The sequence below is a fragment of the Rhipicephalus sanguineus genome, unplaced genomic scaffold (assembly GCF_013339695.2).
Source record: "Rhipicephalus sanguineus isolate Rsan-2018 unplaced genomic scaffold, BIME_Rsan_1.4 Seq668, whole genome shotgun sequence".
Classification (NCBI taxonomy): Eukaryota; Metazoa; Arthropoda; class Arachnida; order Ixodida; family Ixodidae; genus Rhipicephalus; species Rhipicephalus sanguineus.
In genome coordinates this window covers 17,654-42,364 of record NW_023615731.1, presented here as the reverse complement: position 1 = coordinate 42,364, position 24,711 = coordinate 17,654, and the positions used below count along the sequence as shown (strand labels likewise).

The following is a 24,711-nucleotide window of genomic DNA, read 5'->3' as shown; positions in this document are numbered from 1 at the left end:
ATATCATAAATCATAACCAATTACGTATGACTTCAGCAAGTCTTTCTATGCAAGCCTTCCGTAATACTAGATGTGTTCATTGTGTTGTTGTGCTGTGTCAAACTTACTCAGTGCTTTGCAGTGCACAAATCGTTTCCCTATGTTTCATCAACTTTTTTCCTTTCCACTAGTGCAGAGTACATAGCTAAAAGAATGTACGGTCCTCCACAAAACTTTATGGAACAAGGGTTCTATGACAATTCTGATTCTGCTCTCTAAAAACAGTGCTTCCAACATAACAGATCACTGCATAGGCCACAAGAACTATCGCAAATAGGAATGACTCGTACAGGTGTCCAGGTTTTGCAAGACACAAGCTTTTCTTTTTTTTTTTTGCAACTCCCATATCCTAAAACAGCGTACACTACTGCACTCAGTGCAGTTTCAGAACTGAGAGCATATATTTCTAAAGTCTCAGAGACAAACAGAACCCTTTCACTTCTTCATACACACCTGTCGGGAATGAAAAGTGAAAGAATGGGAGGAATATGTTTACATTAAGAAGGAGAATGTTGTTTTCCTGCTTTTATCTATACTTAAAACTGTATTCTAGAACGTCCCTCTACCCGACGTTCCACCTTGACTCGAAAATGATGATGGCAGTGCCGCCCCCAAGTAGAAATGGTCACTGCATATGAGCGATAATCGACACCAATTCTTGAAAATCACGACATCATTGTTAGTCGGGTGGTGGCGCTGTGATCAACTCGGTCGAGTGAAGGACGAACTTCAAGTCAAGGCTCATATGTGAATACGTGGGTTAATATTTTCAAGTTTCCTACAATTTATTTTCTCAGTCTTGAACAATTTCCTTAAAACTACCCGGTTCTTGGTTGTGAGCGTGAGCCCCAAGTTCAAGGTTCCACTCTACTCTTATAAAACCACCTAATGGGTCAATCCCCCACAATGGGTGTGAGTCCCCGGTAATAGGTGAACAAGAACAACATGCCTTCTTAGAGAAAGGATGCATGCATAGAAGGTGGCCAGGGTGCAGCGTTCAGGGAGAAGACGGTTGACACCTCTCTGGGTCCTGCCCCAGTATTGCAATGTTCATCTTGCCCGAGTAACAGGCTCAGAGAGCAGCTGTCCGCCGGTTCCGTATCAATACGCTGGCCCTGACCTACCCGACAGGACACTTCAGCGTTTATGTCACTGAACATGGGCGCACAAAGGCTGGCTGCCACCAGTCCCTGTCCCAAACAAGGACTGCAGCTAGACCGGTGAGAACCAGGAGTGCTAGCCGGCACAAGGACCACACTGCCGGAGCATGACAGTGTCCAAATGGTGCCCAGCCAAGCTCGAAGGCCGACCACAACCGGTCAACAACGGACTACAGACCACGTGGCGACACAGCACCAGTAATGGAAGCGCCTTGACGGCAACCTACCGACCATCAACACCCAGATGTTAATTGAAGCAGTGTGAACGATGAGTGTAGTTAAGGAGGACACAATAAAGTGTAAAAGAAGTGCGGCAATATATTTGTTTCATGTGTTGCAAGCATTTCACAAGGATTTAGGATGTAACATCGATGAAGGTCGTGTTTGTGTCGCAACTCTGATTCATGTGTTCATTACGCACGCAATAGCAAGCGTCCCAGGGACTAAATTACGCATGACAACATCTCTGCTTGCAAGCACATGGGTTCACATACAGTGATCCACGTGATCAAATGTGAACCCGTGTGATACATGGGTTCACATGTGATAACATGTCATTCAATGTTCACATTGGGTTCCCAACCTTAGTATCAGATGGTTTCTCTTCGGCACAGCTTCAACTTCCTCGCAATTCTCTATAATCTGGGTAAACCAACATTTCGGCCAGGTTACGCATTATAAGAGAACAACACAGTCCACAAATGAGGAGGCCAGAAATATCTTACAAATGCTAGTTTATATTTCATTAAAACAAACACTTCAGCATGTACGGCCTTCGGGTACTACTGGTCTCCCGGGCCCTTGAAAAGATCAGCCGTGTTTGGCACACCCGTCGGAGGGGTGTCCGGTTGGCACGACGGGTCGGCCTTCTGGACGAGCGGGTGCTGCTGAAGCGCCGCGTAAATTCGCCGCACCGTCGGGAAGGGTGCCACGTCGACGCCAAAGCGGTATGCATTGCACACTTGAGGCACGAGACAGGCATCCGCAAAGGTCACTTCATCTCCGAAGCAGTACTTGCCGGCAGTCTCCGCAAAGATGGCTTCTAGGGCTGAAAGTTTTGTTTGTTTCAAGGAAAGGTCCCACACAGAGTACATAAAGCAATCGTTTTCCTGCTAACATGGAATGGTTATGTAGTTGACCCACCCAGTAGATATCCTCACGAAAAGAAACATACGCTATAACCTCATTACAACAGTCACATATTACACAAAAATACTGTTATATCCGAAAATTCGTTATAAATGTGCATTCATAACACTGTATCTATGACAAGGCTTTCTTCATTTACTTCGTTATAACCGATAATTTTTTATACCCTTGTTCATTATATCAAGGTTACAGTGTAGTTAAGAAATTTAACTGCAATAGTGAAGTGCTCCAGATTGTTCTTCCACCACTTGCCTTTCCTAAAGGGGTCATGGACCATGCCTCAGGTTTGGTGAGGAAACACATCCTGCGGATAGCAGACACTGCTTCGAACATCTCAGCCAAACCTTGCAGTCATGTGTGGCATGGAGAGCTTACAAGCGGGGCATGAATTTGCCATTTTCTCAGACGTCCTCTTTTCGTACAAAGGCTTGTGCTCACTCTTTTCGGAATCGTCAGCGCCTGCTGTGTGACGTCGTACAGTGGGTAGCATGCCATTGGCCAACAGCCAGCATAAATCGAGAGTGGTGTTTGGTTCAGATGCGCTTGTCACCGCGGGGTGCCGTCACATGCTGGCACTGTGCTCCGTAGTCTGACAAATTTGCCAGTGAGCCACACTCGCGTGCAGGGTTCACAATGGGAGAGAATGATTGCGCTCCATCATGCGCGCTCAAGGTTATAATGCACGCCGACGTAACTTCTTTCCCCGTGCCATCCCTCCCTGTGTAGCTTCCAGTGTGCTCATCAGGACGAGAGAACAGAGAAAGAGCTTGAAGTGTGTGACAAATCCCTGTAACTTCGCTCGTTCTTGACAAATTCAAGAAATTTTTGCGGCAATAGATTTGTGAGGCTATAAACTCCAATACTAAGTTAATTCGACGATTACTTGGTGAAGTGGTTCATGACCCCCTTAACGGACACCTCAACGGAAGTGTGCAAGCGTCCTTGCATTTCGCTCTCATCAAAGCGCAGCCACTGCAGCGGGGAATTGCACACCTGCAACCTTGAGCACGGCAACAAAGCAGCACGGGCACTGAGACAGCACAGAACATTAGAACAAAAAACTAATAAAAATAGCCTAGAATGTACTCTCAAGTCCTCAAGTGTTGCCAGCTCATGTGCACGATGATGCTTGATTTGGCGATGGCAGGAACCTGGACATTTGTAACAACAGTTTGTTCATAGTTTTTGCATTCATCCCACTTTCCATATCCTTTCCAAGCACAGTGTGCGCAATTGTGCATGCCAAATTGGTGTGTTATAAGCAACAGCACAGATTAGGTTGTCGTGGTATTATTTTAATGTCCTCTCTTTCATTTCAGAGTACTACAAATTTGACCTGTGCTGCAAGTCTGAATAATACATGTAATACACATGCACATAAAGTGTTTTTGCGAAGTGAACTGGAAGGCAAATGCCAGGGTGCTTGCTTTCAGTGTCCGCTTAAACTTGTAAACTTGTTTAGTTGGTTTCTGTGAAGTGTCACATGAGGCTCTTTTTTTTTCATGCAGCTAGGTAGCTGCTTTTCCAGTGTGCTAGACACAAAACAGCCTATGCTCTCACATCCACTATTTAGTACGTTCGAATTGCACGTTCCGTAAACTAGGAAAAAATCACCGAGCAATCTCAGAGTTTACGTTTGAATTCCATGTTCCATAAGCTCAAAAGAAATCACCGAGGCACCATTCCACAGCCGCGCGATTTTTCCCAGTTCTGAAGATGCAAGGAACGTGGTTAAGCCAAATATAGTGTATGATGAACTTATCAGCTGCTTGTATGTGATGCTACCGACGTCAAGTCGGTCTTCCCATTGTCAGAACGTGGTGCCCCCGCGTACAACATATGCCCATTCATCCCAGTTTTCCCAAATGACTTGCGGTTTTTCAGGCTCACCAGTAAAGCCGCGAGTGATGTTGCGGTCGGCCCACTTCTTCCATTCCGCCTTGCCGAGAAGAGGGATCAGGCCAATGCTCTGCAGAGGCTGAACTCCAGAGACGAGAAGCTCGACCACCTCTCGACACTGCAGAGAAAGTAGCCGTACTACCATTTAGCTACGGCAAACTGCTGCCCAATTTGGGGGATGCTCGCGTGCTACAACAACAACAAAAAAAAAGGTTGTTAACTCGGGAAAACCTCATGAGCCACAACATCCAAAAGGTGTGCCAATTCGGTGCAAAAGAGAATGCCCTTTTTTGACACGCTACAAGACAAAAAAAAAAGGCGCTGAAAGGGTGCTACAAACAGCTTGTGAACAGGACGATGAAAGCATACAATTGCGAGAAAACGTGACGCCTTTTTTTTATATTCGAAGTCCAGGCATGCCAACTACACCCTTGTGCATACTACGACACCCCAAGAAAGGGCGCTGATGAGGGGAAATGTCGTACGCTACAACACCCAGGAAGGGTGCCAATTTGGTGCACAAGACAATGCCTTTTTTCAACGCATCACAACACCAAAAAAAAAGGCGCTGAAAGGGTGACAAAAATAGCTCATGAACAGAATGATAAAAGCGTACAATCACAAGCCAAAGCAAAACTTTCTTTTACATTCGCAGCCCAGGCATGCGAACCTGCGACCGAGTATGCGCACAAATACGTCCATGTTGTTGTGAAGCAACTACATGTAGCGGACCTGTGCAGATGGAAATGAGGTTCTGCTAAGGTTGGTTTATTGGGTTTAACATTCCAAAGCGACTCAGGCTACGAAAGACACCGTAGTGGAGGGTTCCAGATAATTTCAGCCACATGGGGTCCTTTAACATACACTGATATCGCATTAATTATTGCAATAGCAATTATATGGACAGTCTCGGCTGAATTTTGCCGTCGCCGTCGCCGCCGTCATGCACCGTATATGTATAAGTATGTATATATATATCAAAGCCCCAAAGAAAAAGAATTCAGAAAAATGCTTCCGAAGCGTGGAATCGAACCAGCGACCTATCGTTCCGCAGCGCGTGGTGCTAACCACTACGCCAGAAAGCGCAGACCCTTCAGGTAGCTAACGGCGAGCGTTATATACACACCCTTTATCGATGGCAGGACTCAGAGACCAGGCGCTTATAAGCGTTTCTTCATTACCAGCGAGATGGCGCGAGGAGCGCGTCGGCGAGCTCGCTCGCTTCTTCTTATATTTGCGCCGGGAGAACCTTGCCCTTCCGCTGTCTGCTCGCGTGGTTTTCTCGTTGTGAGGGGAAGAGGGATGTTTCAAGCTTTCACCGTGATGTCCGCGCTCATGTTACGGAGCGTACGAAAGTCACTCGAGCTCAAGAGACGCCGCTAAACGAACAAACAGAAGATGAGCGCGAACTATCAGGTGTCACAGCTCGACACTTGAAGCACGCTAGATTCCTTCGAAGCTTCGGCCGCCTTTGCAACAGGAGCGCTGTTTAAACTGAAAGTATCCATTGGCAAGCCTCACTTCGTGTAGCATTAGTTTCTTGCTATCGCATTCATTGCTTCGCCCTTGCGGCGAAACTGACTTTTCTGCCAATTTTCTGCCTTCGACTTGCTTGCAACTGTAGAAGCGCTAGTCCAACTAACATTTTGTTTATGAAGTCCATTCATTTGGTTCTTGCTTCTAGTTGCTCAAGTTTGTCATGTCACTCCCATCATTCTCGGAGGCTGAATTGCTCCTCCAGTTGCACTACTCATGCACTTAAGCAACTTGTTTCAGGACATGCTAAGCAACTTGTTTCACACAACACATCACGAGTGGTACCACTGTGAGGAATCTGAGCGGTCAACGCAAACATCGTCTGATCATTGCAATAACACATTATATTTATGCACTTTTAACTTGCCAGTTGTGTCCGTAGGCTTTGTAACAGCGTAGATCAGTAGCACAGTGAAAAAGATTACATGCACACAGCATACGTCATGATAATAATATCATTATGATAAGTTTATTCATTAGGCCATCAAGAGAGTTATTTTTCACTGAAAAGAAAGCTTTCCCGAGCAAGGAAAATGCACATGCATGTATGGAAGGATTGATGCTGCAATTCCCAAGAAATGTAGCAACAGATCCCATGAAGTTATATGTTGCGCCATTTGCGTGTGTATAATGTGCAGCTAGATTTCAACATCGGCTTGTGAAAAATGTTCAGTAAGTTTCAATGTGCAAAAAACAAAAAAAAACCTGCCTCGCCAGTTTGATTGTATTTGTTCTGTGAAATAATTTACTGATGGAACCTCATTCCCTGGGATCTACCAGCGCTACCTGTTGAAGCGTGGTGCCTTCTGTGGACAGGTGGCCTGGAGTACAAGTTGGCTAGCGTCACTGAACAGAGCATGGCCTTTAATATTGCCGGCATCGCCAAACATGTGCTACTCAAAACTAAACTTGCACAATTTCCCCAAAGGGTAGCATAGTATGATCAAGTGAATTTGTTTTTTTAAACATCGATTTGATGCAGCAGCGGCACTAAAATAAAAACATCAGATCGATCGAAATAGATAAAGATTTCTTTCTGAACAGTGTTCTCATCGATATCATGGTAATGAGCTCATTTCGAAAAAAAAGAAAATGAAGGACAATGTCGATTTTCAGAATTTCTCGGCAGTACTTAGCACAGCTATTGCGATGTCGCAAGCATCAAAGTATTTTAACTGCATGCTCGCATTATACGTTTCCTGGTTACTGAGCTTTTATTTTTTACAGTCCTGTGAAAAACAAAGGGGTTCTACAGTAGTGATGCAGAGTGCTCATGCTAATGAGCCGCTACATCCCATGAAACACAAAACCTCTATAAAACGTCTTTAAAATGTTTAAAACTTCTATAAACCTCTATAAAACGTTTTATAGAGGGTTCATGTTTCGTGGGATATCACAGTTGAAACAGTGTGAAAGAACAAGATACGGTAAGAACACGTCGTATCATTTCATAGTACGTCTTTTTCTGCGTCGCAATCTTTCGTACTTTTTCAACTACGACCTGCGGTACGGCAGGTCGAAATTTTTCAGCGAAAAATAATAATAAAATAAATGTAAAGTGAACTGGTATTCAGAGAGACAGCTTAGAGTTCAAATATGCATTCACCGTAGCGTCAGCTCAGGTACATGTTTTTAAACGCACATCCGCTCTCTTCGTAAAACCTCTTTGCTTTTCCTGTACAAACGGCTGTCGTATCCCGTCAGCCAACTGCGACTGCTACACAGATTACAGCCCTGTCTCGCCGTAGTTGGTTTTTATTTTTGAGCGTGCGTGCGTTTCCTTTTCGTTGCAGTTCCAACGCACGTGGAGGTAAAAATAGCAAGCCATACGACAAGGCCACTCTTTGCATAAACTGTCCCAACAAACGCATGCTTAGATAAGCGTCAAGAGTGCAGAGTCTACAATTCTCTCGCACGCAATGCCTGCAACACGAGAGAGCTCGCCTAATCGGTCCCTTTTTTAAAGGTCAAAGCACTGCATCTTTTAACTGTGGAGCAGTTTAAGGGACCGCCCTGTCCTAGTCTCACGCCTCGCGTTGGTGTCACGCAGTCTCATGTCTCGCGTTAACGTCACACAGGTCCCACGTTTGATACACATAAGCTGAGCAGGCTGCACGTTTGGAACGCTAGCGCACGCTTGCCCATGAACGCCAGCGTCGCCGAAGGACTACTTCGCCTGTCTGAGCCAGCCAAGCAACAGTGAAACGCCAGCATCGATGGTTACATACACATCAGTGGAAGACAGAAGGGGAGGCGAAATGCTGGCGACGGGAGTCGGACGCACCGCAGTTAGATCAGCAAAGAGTAGAAAAATAGCAGAAAGGAGACCACCGAAGAGAAAATAGATAATCGGAAAACAAATCAGTTAATCACAAGAAAAGAACAGACAAGGATAGAAAATATCACGCCATCACAAGAAAAAAACAGAAAAGAGCAGATTAACACAAGAAAAGAACACAAAAGAGCAGATAAACACAAGATAAACACAAGGGAAACACAAGCAAATTAATGCTCCACACTTCATACAGCTTTCACTTGGGGTCAAACTGGCTTTGATTTTTATTACTTTGTTTTTTTTTTTGCAATGCACTTACAGCTGTTACTGAACTTTGTAATTTTCAAAGCACAGCTGCTTCTACGGGATGCTTGCTGCAACTGGCATCTGCACAAAACTGGAATGTGGACGGGCGAGAGCGAATGAAAGCAGAACTTGTAAATGCTTACACGGGCATTGTAACATAATCGTCAGTGAGTTTTAGCATGTAAATATGGCATTAGTGAAGCTTTGAGTGATTCGTAAAGCACGGCCAAACGACACCACAGTGCTCTAGAACTCCCAAAGATTTTTTTTTTTTTTTTGCAAATGCACTACACCTGTAGGTACGTCATTCACTGCAAAACATAGTCTGTCCCTGCAATCTTATGAACACGTAATTTTTAATAAGTACCTTGAATGTGTTGAATGTGAGATAGTCAAGGTGAAATAAATAGTTCGATGATGATAGGGGGAAACGATATGTCAGTTAGTGATGAAAAACTATCGATAATTCAACAGTTGTTATTTAAACCATTCATAGTTTATAAAAGATAGATTATGATTGGCATTACTACCTGTAGTTTCAGAGTGAAATATCGGAACATGTACTAACAATAGTGCTATCAATAATACCATTACAATTGGTATTATTCAAATATTTCACTACAAAACTATCAAACTATAATGTTCCCTAGTGACAGTGCTATCAACAGTTATGCCATTCATGGCTACTGACATTGCCATAAATTGCAAGATAGCTGACCAAGAGTAACACTGTTCTTGGAACAGGGAATGGGAAAATGTTTACGATGTTTACTTGTGGTAGGTAGTGTGATATTACATCATCAGTACTTCACTAATGACAGTATTATCGATTTTTCTTGTATTATGGATGGATATTGCTCAACAATGCATTTATAATACTCTATTATTAGTTTTGCATCCCCAGTAGCCCTTTTTATACAAGTCATTAAGAAAGAACTCAACTATTTTTAGAATATGAACACATGAGAGGTTACATAAGCTGTTTTTTACTTGTTAAATCCCACATAGATACCTCTTTTTCTAAGTTTGAAATTTCAGTTCATTCAGACACAAAACAAGTACACAAATCTAGTACCCATACAAGGGCCCCAAACTGTTGATACTGAAAACGGGACCCTAGAACCCTGTGCAAATACAGTTAGGTAATGGCATACGGTGTACATGTACACGATTGAGGACCAGGAAATAAGGAGAATAAAGTTTTAAAATCGAAATGTCACTTTGAACGTACCAAAATACTACTCACAAGCATCCCCTTTAAAATGGAGCATCCCCTCTAAAATGCAATGGGCTTGATCTACCAATAACTTGGAGGGCAACACATGGGCATCGTTCGCAGCTATCCAAAATTGCAAACAAACGACCCTCAGCACCTTCGTTGTCTCCTTCTTTGGCTCCCTCACATCTTGAAAACATCGAGCTTTCAGTTCTTATATCAGTCTTGGAGATGAGAGGTTAGGAGGGGGCAAGATATGGCAAGTACAAAGTGAACGAGAGATAGCAATCGGCATTCCCATTTTTGGCAGGAAGTGCTTATGTTCAGCACTGTGCAGGCGGGAGCACTGTTGTAGCGCAAAGGTCACTGACCACAGTTTCACAGGTTGTTGAAGTTTTTTTTCAACTGTATCCCGCAAATAATTTAACACTTTAGGCTAAAAATACTGGCTGATTGTCTGAGTCTACTGTACAAACGTAGAAGAAAAATCTTTGGTAGAAAAACACTTTCTGATAGAGGATATAAAAAAGGTGTAAATACACATGGTCCTTTGATGAGTGCTACCGCAAGGTGTGACAAGGATAGCACAGACAACCTCGTAACGAAACAATACAGTGAGCAGATGAAACTTAACAGAACGACACTACTACTTGCTAAAAAAAGTGGGGACTATACCATATTGCGTGCACCTAGGCACACACACACACCATTTATCACATGTAGTATCAGTGTGTGTCGTGCGTATGTTTCGTCCTGGCTTGACAGAATATGACATCAGTCTGACGAGACTTCGTTGTGGGTGACCAGTTTCCAAGCTGCTGTTTAACGACATGAAGTTTATTACGTAATCTTTTTTTTTCCCAGAGGCACTGCCAGTGGCTCCTGCGCCTTTTCCATACATAAAAGGCTTCAGGTTTATGAGAGGTACAGTTATGGAGGAGTTCATCGCTCTTGTTACTACTGTTGTGGGATAATTCATACAAATCAGTTCAGCAATTGTTTCTCATGCAGCAATGGTCACATTTCATATCTGTTTATATGGGGAAGTCAGAACTGGCCTCGCAGTAAAGCCTCTTAATCTTAACTTGCTTTGCTTCAGTGCCATGCATTATCACAAACGCATTAATAATAGTTGAGGTTTTATGTACGAAAACCACAATATGATTATGAGGGACGCCACAGTAGAGGGCTCCAGAAATTTCGACCACCTGGGGCTCTTTAACGTGCACCTAACTCTAAGCACACAGACCTTTAGCCTTTTGCCTCCACCGAAATGTGGCCGCTGTGGCCCGGTAAAAAACGTATTAAAAACAACAGTGGACGTAAAGTTGGGTGTTCACCTTGGCTCTCAGGAAGGGGTCTGCGGGGAGCATCCTTGGCTCTGGATACTTCTCCTCCAAGTACTCCATGATGGCCACCTGAGCACGACACGTTGATAGCTAATTATTATTATTATTACTATTATTTTTATTATTGGTGGCAGTACTGGCACGTAGATTTGTCTAACATTCATGTATGCCTCTTCAGGCAATGATTTCATAGCTTTATTTGTTAATATTTCTGAATTCCCAATCAATGTCTTCATTGATGCACATGTAACAGGTCTCTGTGCACACGCATAGTCATTATAAACGCAACACTGTGCTGAAATTGATTGATACCCAAGGTTGCAAGGTCAGTCGAGCCAGCGCCTCCTCTATTTTTCAGTGCCTAGGCAAATGCTCTCCTCGGGCCGTCGAGCACGCGCTCCGCGTCCGCTCGCCGCTGCCGCGTGCTGGCGCTGTGCAAGTAGGCTACGGGAAGCTGGCGCTGAACGGCCGCGCGTATCACGAAGCTCACGAATTTGTGTATGCATCCGAGTTTAATTGCATTTGTGCTTCTTGCAGGCTTTCACAGCTACAGGGGGTAGAAAGAAACACGAACATAGCAGTCGGCGCGCTGTTTTCATCACACTCTAACCGTGGCGGCAATAAAAAGATGCTAGATGGCCTTTTATTGTGTCATGGATGACGCCGTGTTCTCATCAATCATCCAGGCTATAACCACTCGAAGATAGATGCGAAACAGCAAAGAATGCAGACGCCGCATGTTCGCGTGTCTTTCCATCCCCGCTGTAAGTATTCCGCCGGCAGACTGTCAGGCCGTGCTGCCGGTTCGATACTTGCAGTCGAGTTTGATAGTATTCGCGTTTTATTTTCTATTTCAGTCTATTGCAACCGCCCCAATGCCTTAGTATGTCATGCTGTTGTGTTCCACTCTGCAAATGGAACTGAAAGAAATCACGATTGTCTTTTTTTTTATTTCCCTTTATTGATAAAGAAAAGAAATCTCACAGCTAGGGTCCTTTACGCATTCATCTAAGACGACTGAAAGGCGAAAGCCATCTTCCTCTTTTTCTTCTAGTCAATGTATTGAAGATTTCCTGCCTCCCTCCGAGATATTTCTGTGCCTAATGTGGTTTTCTCACAGCCTCAAGGATTGGAGGCAGTGCAAGCTTTCTGCACATCAGTGGAGGCATGAACTGCCTCCGTGATCGGCCCATTTTGACCAAGCGAAGATGTAATATGACGACGTCATGATCTGTGATTTCATATGATGGCGTCATCACGTAATTATTTTTTGCATCACTTGTGCTGACACCGCCGACGGTCAATTTTCGCGTTTAATGAGGCTTTCGCCTTGATACACTGTTCAGCTGTCTTTCCATGAAATTCCAGCTGCCGCTGGTGTTCGGTAAAGGTGGCTTGCAGTAATTAGGCGGGTTAATTGATCTCCTAATACATCATCAAACTACACTAGAATTAGGGGTGTGCGAATAGCAAACTTTTCGAATACGAATCGAATACGAATATCCACCTTCGAATATCGAATCGAATATCGAATATCAAAGGAAAAATGACTCCACAGTAACGATATTTTATTTAACATGTAGCTATTTGAAAAAAAAAAAAACATTAACAGCCTGACTGGCAACACAACATACACTGCTATCTCCAGAACACAATGTCCAGGCTAGCACAATGCACATCACAACACAAGCAAATATCACGGCGCAATGAAAGTAATGACTAGATGTTATCATGAAGAAATATGAGTTGCTCCACATGATCAGGCAGCAGGCGCTCCCTTCTAACAGAGACAACCCCCCCCCCCCCCCCCCCCCCCCCCCCCCCCCTTGACACTGAAAAGGCACGCTCGCTTGGAACAGAAGTGGCTGGTATAGGGAAGTACATGGGGCAAAGCTTTGCCAGACTGGGGTATCTGAAGGTGCCTACAGTCCGCCACCAGTCACATGGATCACTGTCTTTCTTCAGAAGTGGCCCCGCATAGTGAACGAGTGGTAGTGCGGCACGTTACGGCCGCATAATATTGAAAATGTATGGTTACGTGATCGCCAACAGCGCCGCACTTCGGAGATGCACCAGCAATAAATCATACGTATTGGGGCGCTCGTCGCAGGCAGATATCGTGCCTCCGTGTACTTAGGATGTTTATCGCTCCTCTCGACAACGTTTTTAGCTATACGAACGCAGCAGAGATGTGGAAGACGAGTTATTTTATGCATGATAATCGCATCGCATATTCGAATTTTTCTAATATTCGAAGTTATCGAATATTCGAAGCTTTACGAATACACGATTTTCGAATCGAATACGAATATTTCGAACGTAATATTCGACGAATATTCGAAACTTTCGAATATTCGCACACCCCTAACTAGAATATGCAGCCGTCGTTTACGACGCAAAGATTTCATAGAATATAAGAAGCGGCGGCTTATGAAGAATGCAGTAGTGTCACTCTTTGCAGACTACCCTTCACGTTTGCAGCCCAAGGTAACAACTGAACCATGCATTGCAAGTATCCCTAAACGTGACAGTGTTGCGTCCGAACAGTCAACGAATGCATGTAGTACCAGTAGCAACGCTGCCTCGCAATCGCCACCATGTGCATGCAGCGCTGACATTAGTCCCGAAGCTGAAGAATCGGAGCCCATGGACACTAACATGCGCTACCGGCGAAACAACCGACAATCATTATGCACATTGTCACTGGAAGCAGCTTAGTGACACTTCATGCTATTTAGCGCATGAACTCATGGCTTGCATATAGTAGTGTGCTACACCAGCAGACGGTAGCACGCATCGGGGAACTTTAAGCGCCCGAGCTTTCTGTATTGGCTCTTGGCAAATAATGCTTTCGAAAATCGACTTTCAGACAGTCAATAACCGACTGTCAGTGAAGCGAACGTAACGGTGACAAAACAATTTTCCGCGCATCACTGGCATACGCTCTCTGGAATCGGGCTAGCAGACGACGCGCGAGCGTCTCGATCAAATAGACGCGAAAGACACATGCCTTCGAAATGGGCTGGTTGCCCAGAACGACAAGTGCTTCATGATTCCAGTTTACAAATTTTCATTATACTTTAAACAACGTGAATACAGCCGAAAACTGAACCATATAGCAGCTTCGAATGCAGCCACGGCACTCGTTTCCGCGAGTGACGACGCGACGGCTGGTCTACTATGGTGGCGGCACCCGGCGGCTAGAAGCCGCACTAACGCCGACGGTCGGTTCCCATTGTGCTCTGCTCCTTCGCCCAGGCACAGAAAAATAGAGGAGGCGCTGGTTGAGCCCATGAGAATGAAGCCTGGGCAAGACAGAGTACTATTATCACTTATTCCACGCTGGCTGAGCTGATTTTTATCTTTTATAGCTATTAACGGCAGATTATTCTTTGGTGTTTTTGTAGCAAGCTCTCTAATTTGAATAGGTCGGTGAACTCACTCAGACTTGCTCAGACTCAGATCGAGTCGAGAGTCTGAGTCTGAGTGAATCTGAGTGAGTAATACTTAGGTGAGTTTGAGTCAGAGTGAGTCCGGTTGAGAAAAATTTTAGTGAGTCTGAGTCAGAGTGAGCCCTAAGGGCAAAATATATTCCATGAGTGAGTCTGAGTGAGCCCTACATTTCTTGCTGACCTATGCTAATTTGTACAATGATATTCACGGCATAAGCATTGGTGTGCCTTGACATGCTTGACTGACAAATGAAAGACATGTGAAGAAAAAACTGACGCAAGAACATTTTTAAACAAAGAAGTGCAGAGAATGTCTGACAGTACCGATTGGCTGATGGGCTTTCCGTCGACGAGCAAGACTGGAACCTGGCCCATTGGGTTCATCGTCTTGAACTTTTCGGTTTGCTGAAAGCGAAAGTGAAATGCAGTGATCGTTATTATGAAATCAAGCTGCTAAAATTGTAGCACTTAGAAAGGCATTAAAGGGCCCCTCAACAGGTCACACCGCCAACTTTGATTATACAATGATCAAAGCAACCGAGCACAATGCCAAGCAATCACCTTTGTGCATTATAAGCAGGGTCAGTCATGCAGAACATGAAAGGTATCCTCGCGATGACATTAATCAAACAAGGCATTGTCAAAGTGATATCAAAGGAATCCCTTTTGTAATGTCAATTTGAAAAGTCATTGCAGCCGAGGGCGGCAAAGGCACCACCGTAGTTTTTCAGGACAAAAGACCAGCACAAGCTGCTGTGGCCTGAATCGGTGCTTGCTGTGATGGACAAGCGACAGCGCTCAGCGACAGTCACTGGCAATAGTGGCCGACTGTGACTGTGTGTGTGTGCGCGCTGCATCTGTCACTTTTTCCCTCTAGTCTCGTGTGTTTCAACCTTCCCTACTCCTGCCCTGCAGTGTAGGGTAGTGCTGTATGCACGATTGCACTACAGTGGTGCTATGCACATCGCCACAAAATAAAAACGGCCATGAGACGCAAGCACTCCGTTTGGAGTGTGCCAACCGAGTCGGCGTGCAGCAATGCAATTTTTGTGTAATGTAGTTGTGTAAGTTAGCTCCTCTGTCGCATCCCTCTTATCACGTGCGTGCCACTCAACTGCAACGACTAGTATAAAGGACGTTTCTTTCTAATTAACCTCCCCAACTTTTCCCTCTCCTGTGTTTCTGTCATTTTTTTTTTGTTATACGTTACAATTTGTACACTGTCCATGAAGCGTGTCACTGTGAAATTTTTTTCAATTTAATTTATTATTAGAGGAGATGGTGGGAATTCGAATGCCTCGTTGACTGCACGGACGCTGTCTCCCTTCACCTCGACTACAGTAATAAATGTTTGTTTTCTCTCCACAACTTCTCATATACACCACATAGAACCACATAAATAGGTGTCAAACAAAGAAATTGAACTGAATTGCATTCACTTGTAAAAGCATGCATTCTTTTCAATTCCACGAGATAAGATACTGACTCTATATCTACAGCTTCTGCGTTAAACATCTTGTGCACGCTTTATGCGCAAATCTGACCTCAGAGAGAAGAAATTGCAATGCAAGCTTAGCAGAGGCGGCGCAACATCCCATTCCAGTAATTGAGGCATCATGAAGTGTTGTTGCCAAATTAAGTGGGCACATTTACTAAACGAGACTGGTGCAAGCTCCGTTTACAAGTGACCAAAATAACGCGCACTCGCCTACTAGCGCTGCGAAAAACGTAAGCTTCTCATTGTGATTCAAACAAAACGTGAATGCAACGCCAATGAGACACCTGAAGAAATAGGTATTGGAATTTGCCATAATGATCTCACTTTGGCCATATTAAAGAATAATAATAGAAGTATTGGGCCCTTTTGTTTCTTTATGTCAGACTGAAGCGATTGCTGCGGGCATTGCTCTGTACAAAAAAAAAAGAACTTGTTCTCGAATTGAGTGCTTTTCAAATGCTTGACAAAGAACAAAGCACTGCAGCTGCTCCATTGTGTCGCAAATCATAAGCGTCTCCGTCAAGCCTCCGGTGCCACCGACGGACGTTAAACACACGGGTTAAAAATAACTGTCCATAGTGGCATTCCAGGCCGAGAGAGTAACGTCCTGTGATAAGCTTTCTGCTTTCAAGTGTCCAAACACAGGACTATATGGTCTATAAACGGCAAGGTGTATCTTATCGGCACGTCTCAAGCCGCACACACACACACACAAAAAGGCGTGCTCTTGAGCAAGCTTTCAGAACTACCAAATATAGCTATTCAAGAGTCAATATAGATTTCACGTCTACATTTCTTTTTTTGTTTATACTTTATGCGAAAAATTATTGTATTGCCCAACTGCCACGCTCTCGAAAGAGAGTAGCAGTATTGTAAATAAATAAATAAATACATAAGGTGACAGGGACAGCGAGATAAGGTAGTCTAACTAACTAATGTTATGTGGACAGTATTCCATCCAGTTGATGGCTGGCATGTGCCAGCTTATATGGACAAACGGTGATTAGAGGCTCATTTGCATTTATGTTGACTGTTGCAGTCATTTGCTGAAGGAGCTATATTCGGTAGGCAATCAAGTGCGTCCTCCACATGCTCATCTAGTTATCTACAGCATTTTCTCTTTTCAGAGGGTGAATTCAGTTACTGCGCTAATCACAGACTCAAACTATCACAGATGTCGTTATACGTAGTATTAATGCGACGTCAGCATAGGCCATTTTGATGTACAATTCGCAACTTCCACAGTACAGACTGCTATACAGATAGACGTACAAGTGTAGCTTTTCACTGTGGTGGCTGTGCAAAGACGTGGAAGCATCAAAGATATCAGTGCATACTTCCCACATATGGCTATCCTTTTTCTTATATTTGTTTATTTACCCTAAGGGCCCAAAAACGCATTAAAGAGGGAAGTGGGATTACATACGTACAGTACTTACGAATTGAAACGTGAAAATTTAGGGCTAAGTAATGCAAATATTTTCGTTTCCAGCGTCTTCAATTCGTGTCATATCAGCGTAATTTTGACTCAAACACTTACATCGGAGCCAGCACTACCTTTAGTGCCCACATCTGCAGCGTAATGATGCGGTTATCACGAGTAATTGCTCATAGCAGTCGGTATACTAAAAAGAATGATGTCGCGATTCAATCCATGAGTACTGTACATTATACGTAATGAAACAGCAGAACAAATATTAGCAGGTTCAAAGATATAAAACAAGAAACACAGCAAGATACAGCAAAGATATGCTAGTTGCGAAAAAAAAAACAATCTAAGAAAAGGATATGCAAATCAAGTTGACAAAAATTAAGCGAGATGACATATGCCACTATCGAAACTAACAGACTCGGTAATATCGAATACATAAAGGAAAGGTGGCTCCAAGGTTCAGAAGTGCTGGGAACAAATTTATTAGAAAAGTGTTCAGTTTGACAAGAAGGGATGCCTACACTGCAAGGACGATCAATGTGCACTGAACAGTAAGCAGGGGGAGTTAGGAGCCTGCAGTTGGAAGCCTGGATTCATGTAGGAAATATTCTGGAAAAGACATAAATGAGATGATGATGTGATGGTGTTTTGTGGCGCAAGGGCCGGTTAAGGCCAAATAGACATTAATTAACCTGTAGTGTGACGGCAGTGGTAGCAACAGGGTGCTTCTCGTGACGGTAGCCCTGGCAGTACAATGATAGTTTAAAAGTACCGAACATGATGCTCAGTTTTACATGGATTCAAGTTCACATGCTAGCGACGCAATGCCGGGACCCCCACACATATGCTACATATTACAATTAGAATGGGCTAGTGCTTTATAAAAAGACGTAAACTTGTCGAACTAGAAGAAAAGTATAAATTTTGACGCCGGTTAGCAAGAGTTTCAGCGTTATGTTTCCGAGAAAGGTTGGAAGCTATGAGCACACGAAGGCCTTAGCACCAAGGCGCAGCTTCAAGAGGAGTGTCATTGAGTCCACTTTTGTGAAAAACAAATTTCTCGATTTCTGTCTCTACACGTGGACAGGCTCTCTCTATACAAATATTCCCGCAGCGGGAAAAGTTCCGTATGGAATTTATCCCCAGACCCGAACAGACCACTTGAACCAAGTTTATACGTGTTGAAAGCAGTTAGATTCTGAGTTGTGGGCACACTTAGCCTAGAAATTAAGTATGTAATACATCTGACAGCGCAAAGCCTTCTTTCGTACGCAGTAATTGCACACAGACATACCTGTTCGCCATTGCCTGGCCTCAAGTTCACCGCCCGGTATTCGAAGTCGATCTTCTTCACCTCCAGAACTGCGATAAGCACAGGCACACACATTGTTAAATCAGCACTAGTTATAATAAGTACGTATATCAACTACACGCACCATTGAAGTTCATATTTGGCGCCGCGCCGCACCGCATATATGCCACGCCTACGATGACAGCAGCATGAGCGAACTAGCCGATCCGGCTTCCCTTTACAATTATTGGCACAGTTTGCTGTTTTGATTTCGTGTCACACTCGCGTTGTCCCGTAGGAAGGCTACTGTTTTAATCAGCGGCAAGGTAAAGAGGAAAACTCACCAATGCGTACGCGCCAGGCGCAGGAACTGAGATAGCTGGACAGCAGAACCGGCTGCGATTGAACATAGTTTGTCATCGGCTGTCAATCGTTTCATCCCTCCTAAAACCGGTCAAAGTATGCCGTAAACTCACCTTCGACATGGCGAGTGCTTCTGAGCCGAGCGAAGAGCTGCAAAGCGAACGCGGAAAAAGTTGAGAGCTAACTGCGACTCTCTGCGCTCAGCGCCGGCACACCTCACCAAGCACTTGTTGCTGTCAGCTTGTCAAGTGTGTACGTTTTTGTTTTGTTTGGTTTATCGCCATGAAGGAAGGCATGCTCCATGGCATCTCCATGGCATGCTCCATATTTGTTTATCGCTCACTGCAGCGAGGTCCTCTATCGTGGACCGCAGAAAGCAATTTTGCAGTATACGTGGCCTTCAAGATTGCTACAACGACACGCATGTGCGGTCTCGGAGGCCACGTTTTTAATGTGGCGCTTGATTTGAACGTGGTATTGCGCGCTTTCAAACAGCGCTTAGTAAATCTGCGTAGGACCAGATTTACTGCCCCATTTCGAGCAATCGTGCGAGAGCAGGTGAACTGGTTAATAGAGACACGCTGATTTCGCTACAAGGTCACTTGATTTATTGGGCGAAAACATTTTTTCATAAAGTCTTACTGATGTAAGGGACAAACGTTAGACTTAAAAGAGTACAACTGAAGAGAGCATCCCATAAGCACGTCGCGCACTTGCAAAATAAATACAACAAAACATATGTCGTGACTACTCATGAGCGCCCTACACGGCTTGACGGAGGTAGGGAGTTTCCCTTTGTTCGTCATCAACATTGAGGAAGGATGCGCTTGCACAGATGTCTGTTTCTTGGTTGATACTGAAAGCCACGATCTTTTTTTTTTTTTTTGGCAAATTTCTGCGCACATTTTCCTAGCGAACGCGCGGCCATATGAACTCCGGAGCACAGGCGGAGGTAGGGCCCCGATGTCCCTACTGCAGTAGGTCGTGGTCCCGACCTCCTCCTTTTGAATGCATAAGCTGGTGTTGACGCCCCATATTCAGATTTAGGTATCAGACTTCCCATAAGTTGGCCTCCCTTCCTCGGAAAAATCCTATATTTGCCCCTAAATGTTCCGGAGTACACCCGTTTTTTCGTCATTGATGGCGGAGGGAAATTGTAGCAGCCTAAGTACCTGAACCAGGCCTGTAGCCAGGAATTTTTTTCGTGGGAAAGGGGGGGGGGGGGCACTGGCTGAAGCATCCGATGTATAGCGCATCCAGGAATGGGGCAGAGCAAGATACACATAACACACACGCAGCACTCTGTCTCTTGCTCCGTCCTGGTATGGATAACCAACAAGCCCGCCGTGCAACCTTAACTGGCTGAAGGCCTTCACTATTCCAGAAAAACACCTATTTTCATTATTTATTTACGGCAAAACACCCCCTCCATCAAAATTTCGGGAGAGGGGGATGGACTCCTAGCACCCCTTCCCCTGGCTACGGACCTGACCAGAACACCCCGCGCTAAAGTTCACCCCTACTCACTTGTATTCTTAGGCGTTCGCTTAAGGGGTGGGGGGGGGGGGCAAGGGCAGCCGCTTCCTTTTCCTCCACCTCCCCCAAGCAGGCCCGTAGCCAGGGGGGGGGGGGCTAGCCCCCTCCCTAGCCCCCCCCCCAATAAAAAAATTTTGGTGAGGTAGGTGTTTTTACCAAAAATAAGTAATGAAAATAGTGTTTTTCTCTAATAGTCAAGGTTTTCAGCAAGTGCCCCCTCCGCCCCCCCCCAAAAAAAAAATTCCTGGCTACGGGCTTGCCCCCAAGTCATCTAAGGGGGGTGCCAATCTGCCACATACCTTTATGCACTCGGGCCTGTTCTATCACAATATGGCGACGCAAGTTTTAGACGATAAGACGGCAGCCGAGGACTCCCGATGCATTCCGAGAACTGTTTACTGCCCACCTACCTTTACACCCGTACAGCCGGGGACAAAAGGCGGGCCGTTGTGGGAAGCACGTCTTCGCTTCAGTTTAATTCTCGCATCTATTGCGAAGCTTAATTGTTTATTTTCACACTCGATCAGGAGAGAGTGCACGCCTATGCTTGTGACCTCTTCCTGGAGTTTCTCTTGTAATATATGGGTACTGACGACAATCATGGCCGAGCAGGTGACAGGGTACACAAGGTGCGTGTTAAATGTGAATAAAACGGTCGTTTGATTGCGCATACACTCGTCTGTTGCATGAAACGCAGCAAAATACTTTTATTTCACCAAGAGGTACACGATCATCAACCTTCGATATTTGTCGAACCTCGTTCTACACTCTTAGAAGAAAGGGCGTCGGGGCACTCCCTTTGTGAGAGTTTTGGCTTGTCCCGCTGGGCACTCCCTTTTCCGGGGTGAAACAACTCCCTCTAGACAGGGAGTGATTCAACGCCTCCTCATGGAGTACAGTACTCCGTCTGCGATAGAGTGAAAGCACTCCTCCGAGGGAGTAAAGCTATCACGTTGAAACAGCTTTGAAATAAAATTAATCGAGCACAGAAAATGGCACATTCGTACGCGCACACATTCACGCAACCAAAACACGTAGAGCGCTCGCAACCGAAACGCATACATTAGAGGATTTTAGTCTGTCCGGCACACCGCTATACGCAAAATGCTTTGCACCGGAATACCGGGTGTGAACTGCGCATACGCACGCCCGGTAAACATGGCCGCGCCGCCGAAAGCGATTGCAGCCCACCTCGAATCTATCAAGTGGCCGTCGCGCGCTCTGTGGCTCGTTATCTCCGAACTGATGCTTTTATTTGCTTTAGGTTCACGTCCTTAAGCTTCGACAGCAAGGTATTCGTGTCGATTCGGCACCGTTTTCGAGAGCCATACTCAAATAATCAACGATGTAGGCTTAGCGAGTGACAATCCCGGAATCTCGAAGGTCATACATTATGTGTCGGTTAGTTGTTTTTATCCTCCATAGCTGGCGCAACTTGACGTGGCGGCAGCTACGGCACACAAAGCGGCTGCGAAAAAGAAAAAATTTGGCACTCGAACAGCGTTTCACGGAATAATTTCTGTAATGCTTATCTCTAGGGGTAATTAGAAAATGGACATCATTGTAAACATGCACATATGACAACACATACAAATCGCACACGACACAGGAATCGAACTCATGACCACAAGCACCGAAAGCAGACACTCTAACTACTACGCCACAGAGCCACCGCGTGCTTCGTTGACTTTTCACGGCCTTATATATTTACAAAGTGGTTTGCAACGAGAGGGCGGAGCTTGCTACTTCTTTTTTTGCATCATCGGCGTGTGTTTGCGCGTGGATTAGGTTAGTAAATAGTTAGCGCGGCGCCATGAACTCACGAAGGCCACCGTTAGCACCTTCAGCTCCGACTTCTGTTCGTCGTTTGTCGTGCCGCAAGAGAAATGATAAACGTGTGTTTTTTGTGTGTTCACCATACATCGTGGATGTCTCGCTCGCCCAAAAATTTGCTCATACCGGCGTGACAAGTACCTTTAGATAGCGAAACTCACGTATGTGTATTCTACGAGCGTGTGCTGTTGGAGCAGTTTTGGTTATTTTTGCCGCGAGCTGCAAGTGTCGGCAGTGCGTTCTCAGCTGTTCGAAGACCATCATATGTCGCATATTTTTGTTACATACGTCGATGTCAGAGTTCCAAGGGTATTTTAGCGTGCACCTATACAAGCATGTGCATTTATTGCGCGTGTAGGTGCTGTTGCGATCTGCACGCAGGGTCAGCGGCACCTCTGAGCAGTTAGACGAATATTTGCGTGATGAGCACTTACGCGCGCTGAAGCACGACATACAGTGCTTCTGAATTAGTCATAGTCAGTATTTAATTGCTTTTATACTCGGAGACTAGCTACCTTTTACTAAGTAACCTTTACTCTTCCGTATCACGCCGCCGTTAAAATGTATGTCGAAGGCGTCCACCAAGGTTAAGCACGATGTCCATTAATTCGCGAGTGACATGTCTCCCTTAAAATAGAAAAGATAATACTGTTGGGCCTCTGTATTGCGAACGTCCGCGTGTAGTTGGCACTACTCCTGAAGAGATTGTGCAGTACCTATTAAAAAAAAAGGCATTATTGTATGCCTCAGTGAAACAGCTGTTCTTCAGAAAATAAGGTGTCATTTTAATTAGGATATTTTTGTCACGGCAGGACACAACTTGACTTTTTCGTGATTCAGGATTACACATAGCACGAACATGAGTGCAGCAGATAAATAAAAACTGAAAAAAGTGGGTGCCATGTGCACTCCTACTACCTCGTGTACCTGTAGTTGATTCCAAATCTACAAATTATGCGACCATTGATAAATGATCAACCCATCAATGTTCGATCACAGTTGATCTGTTTCCGTTTACTGCCTGTCGCTTATTTGCACGATGTTTTGCAAGAATCATCGGTTAAACCCATCTGGTAACGCAAGCATTATCTGTAGCATGCAGTGGTTCTCAAGAAGGGGGGGAGGGGGGGGGTCAGCGAAGCCATTTCTGGGGGTCCGCGAAACGCATCTTCGAACAAAAAAGAAAATACGCCTTTTTTGAAGAAACAATATGTCCAATGACAGCGGCCCCCACTATTTTTTGTTTTGCTTCACCGCATAACGGTTATGCATTGCGGCGGAGCTGACTTATGCTTTCCATGAGATGGCTGTAAAGCTTTTACTGCAATTTTCTACCACATGTGCTTTTCCAGGCTTGCATATTTGAAGAGAAAGCGTAGCGAGAAACAGCTGAAATGTGGCGGCAGATCGCACAACTTAGTGACAAGCTGTTGAGATTGAATTGGCGTGGCACTTTAGTTTGACCATTCTTTGCCACGGAGAAACGCAAGGCACCTATTTCACGCTGCATGCTGTGCTAATTTATAAGCCCTCACCCCCCCCCCCCTCCTTACTTCTCACTGCAAGGGGTCCCTCATCACTTCCACCAGTCCACAAGGGGTCTCCAAAACATCCATGGCTGAGAACCACGACCTATATATCAGAGCCTGAACAATTTCTTTTACATGTACAAGGACTTTTTTGTTTGAATGCCATTACAAATTCTTAAAACTTCAAATGATACAATAAATGCTGGTTGTAGCACTTTATTAGAATCAAAACAATAACATTCACAATGTCAATGTAAATTATACATTTTCATCTACCACAGAACCTATGCTCATTATTGAACAGATGAAACAACATACACAATGCAACCTGAGCACTAATTCACAGCAGTAAAATATTATGAAAGTATAGTTCGAAAATTCATCACAAAGCAAGACACATACACTTCGAAATGCCAGTATGCAAGTACAATCCAAAGAGATGGCATGCACAGCAGTGGCGTAGCCAGGGGGGCACACCGGGCCTCCCTCGCCCCCCCCCCCTCGAAATTTTTTTTTGCTATGGCATACAGAGCCCAAAATGACAACTGAACACATCTGCCTGCCCGGCTCCCACTTCAAATCAAGGAGACGAACCCCCCCCCCCCCCCCCGAAAAAATTATCTGCCTATGCCCCTGATGCACAGAGAACTTGGTGTCTGCTTACACATGAAGGCAACTCGATAAGTAATAAAGGCTTGCAACACTTAGGCATGGTGGTGTACCATTTTTCTTATATATTGCATTAGTTTGCCCTCAGGTATGAAAACATGTTACGCATGATTGTGCAGTTCAATGTTTTGTATAAAGACCTGTGGTGTCGACCATAGATCCATCTGCCAAGGTTTGTA

At 44.8% G+C, this 24,711-nt stretch overlaps 1 protein-coding gene across 1 annotated transcript; it reads right to left on the bottom strand.

The window, feature by feature from the left end:
* Positions 1-1,901: 1,901 nt before the first annotated feature.
* On the bottom strand, positions 1,902-19,268 carry LOC119378062 (maleylacetoacetate isomerase). Its single transcript, XM_037647306.2, has 7 exons — positions 19,079-19,268; positions 18,947-18,998; positions 18,606-18,673; positions 14,706-14,786; positions 10,921-10,998; positions 4,239-4,365; positions 1,902-2,247 (listed from the first exon to the last, which is right to left on the bottom strand). Exons 1-7 carry the CDS (start codon positions 19,085-19,087, stop codon positions 1,982-1,984), a joined length of 681 nt encoding a protein of 226 aa, XP_037503234.1. The 5' UTR covers positions 19,088-19,268; the 3' UTR covers positions 1,902-1,981.
* Positions 19,269-24,711: the final 5,443 nt, after the last annotated feature.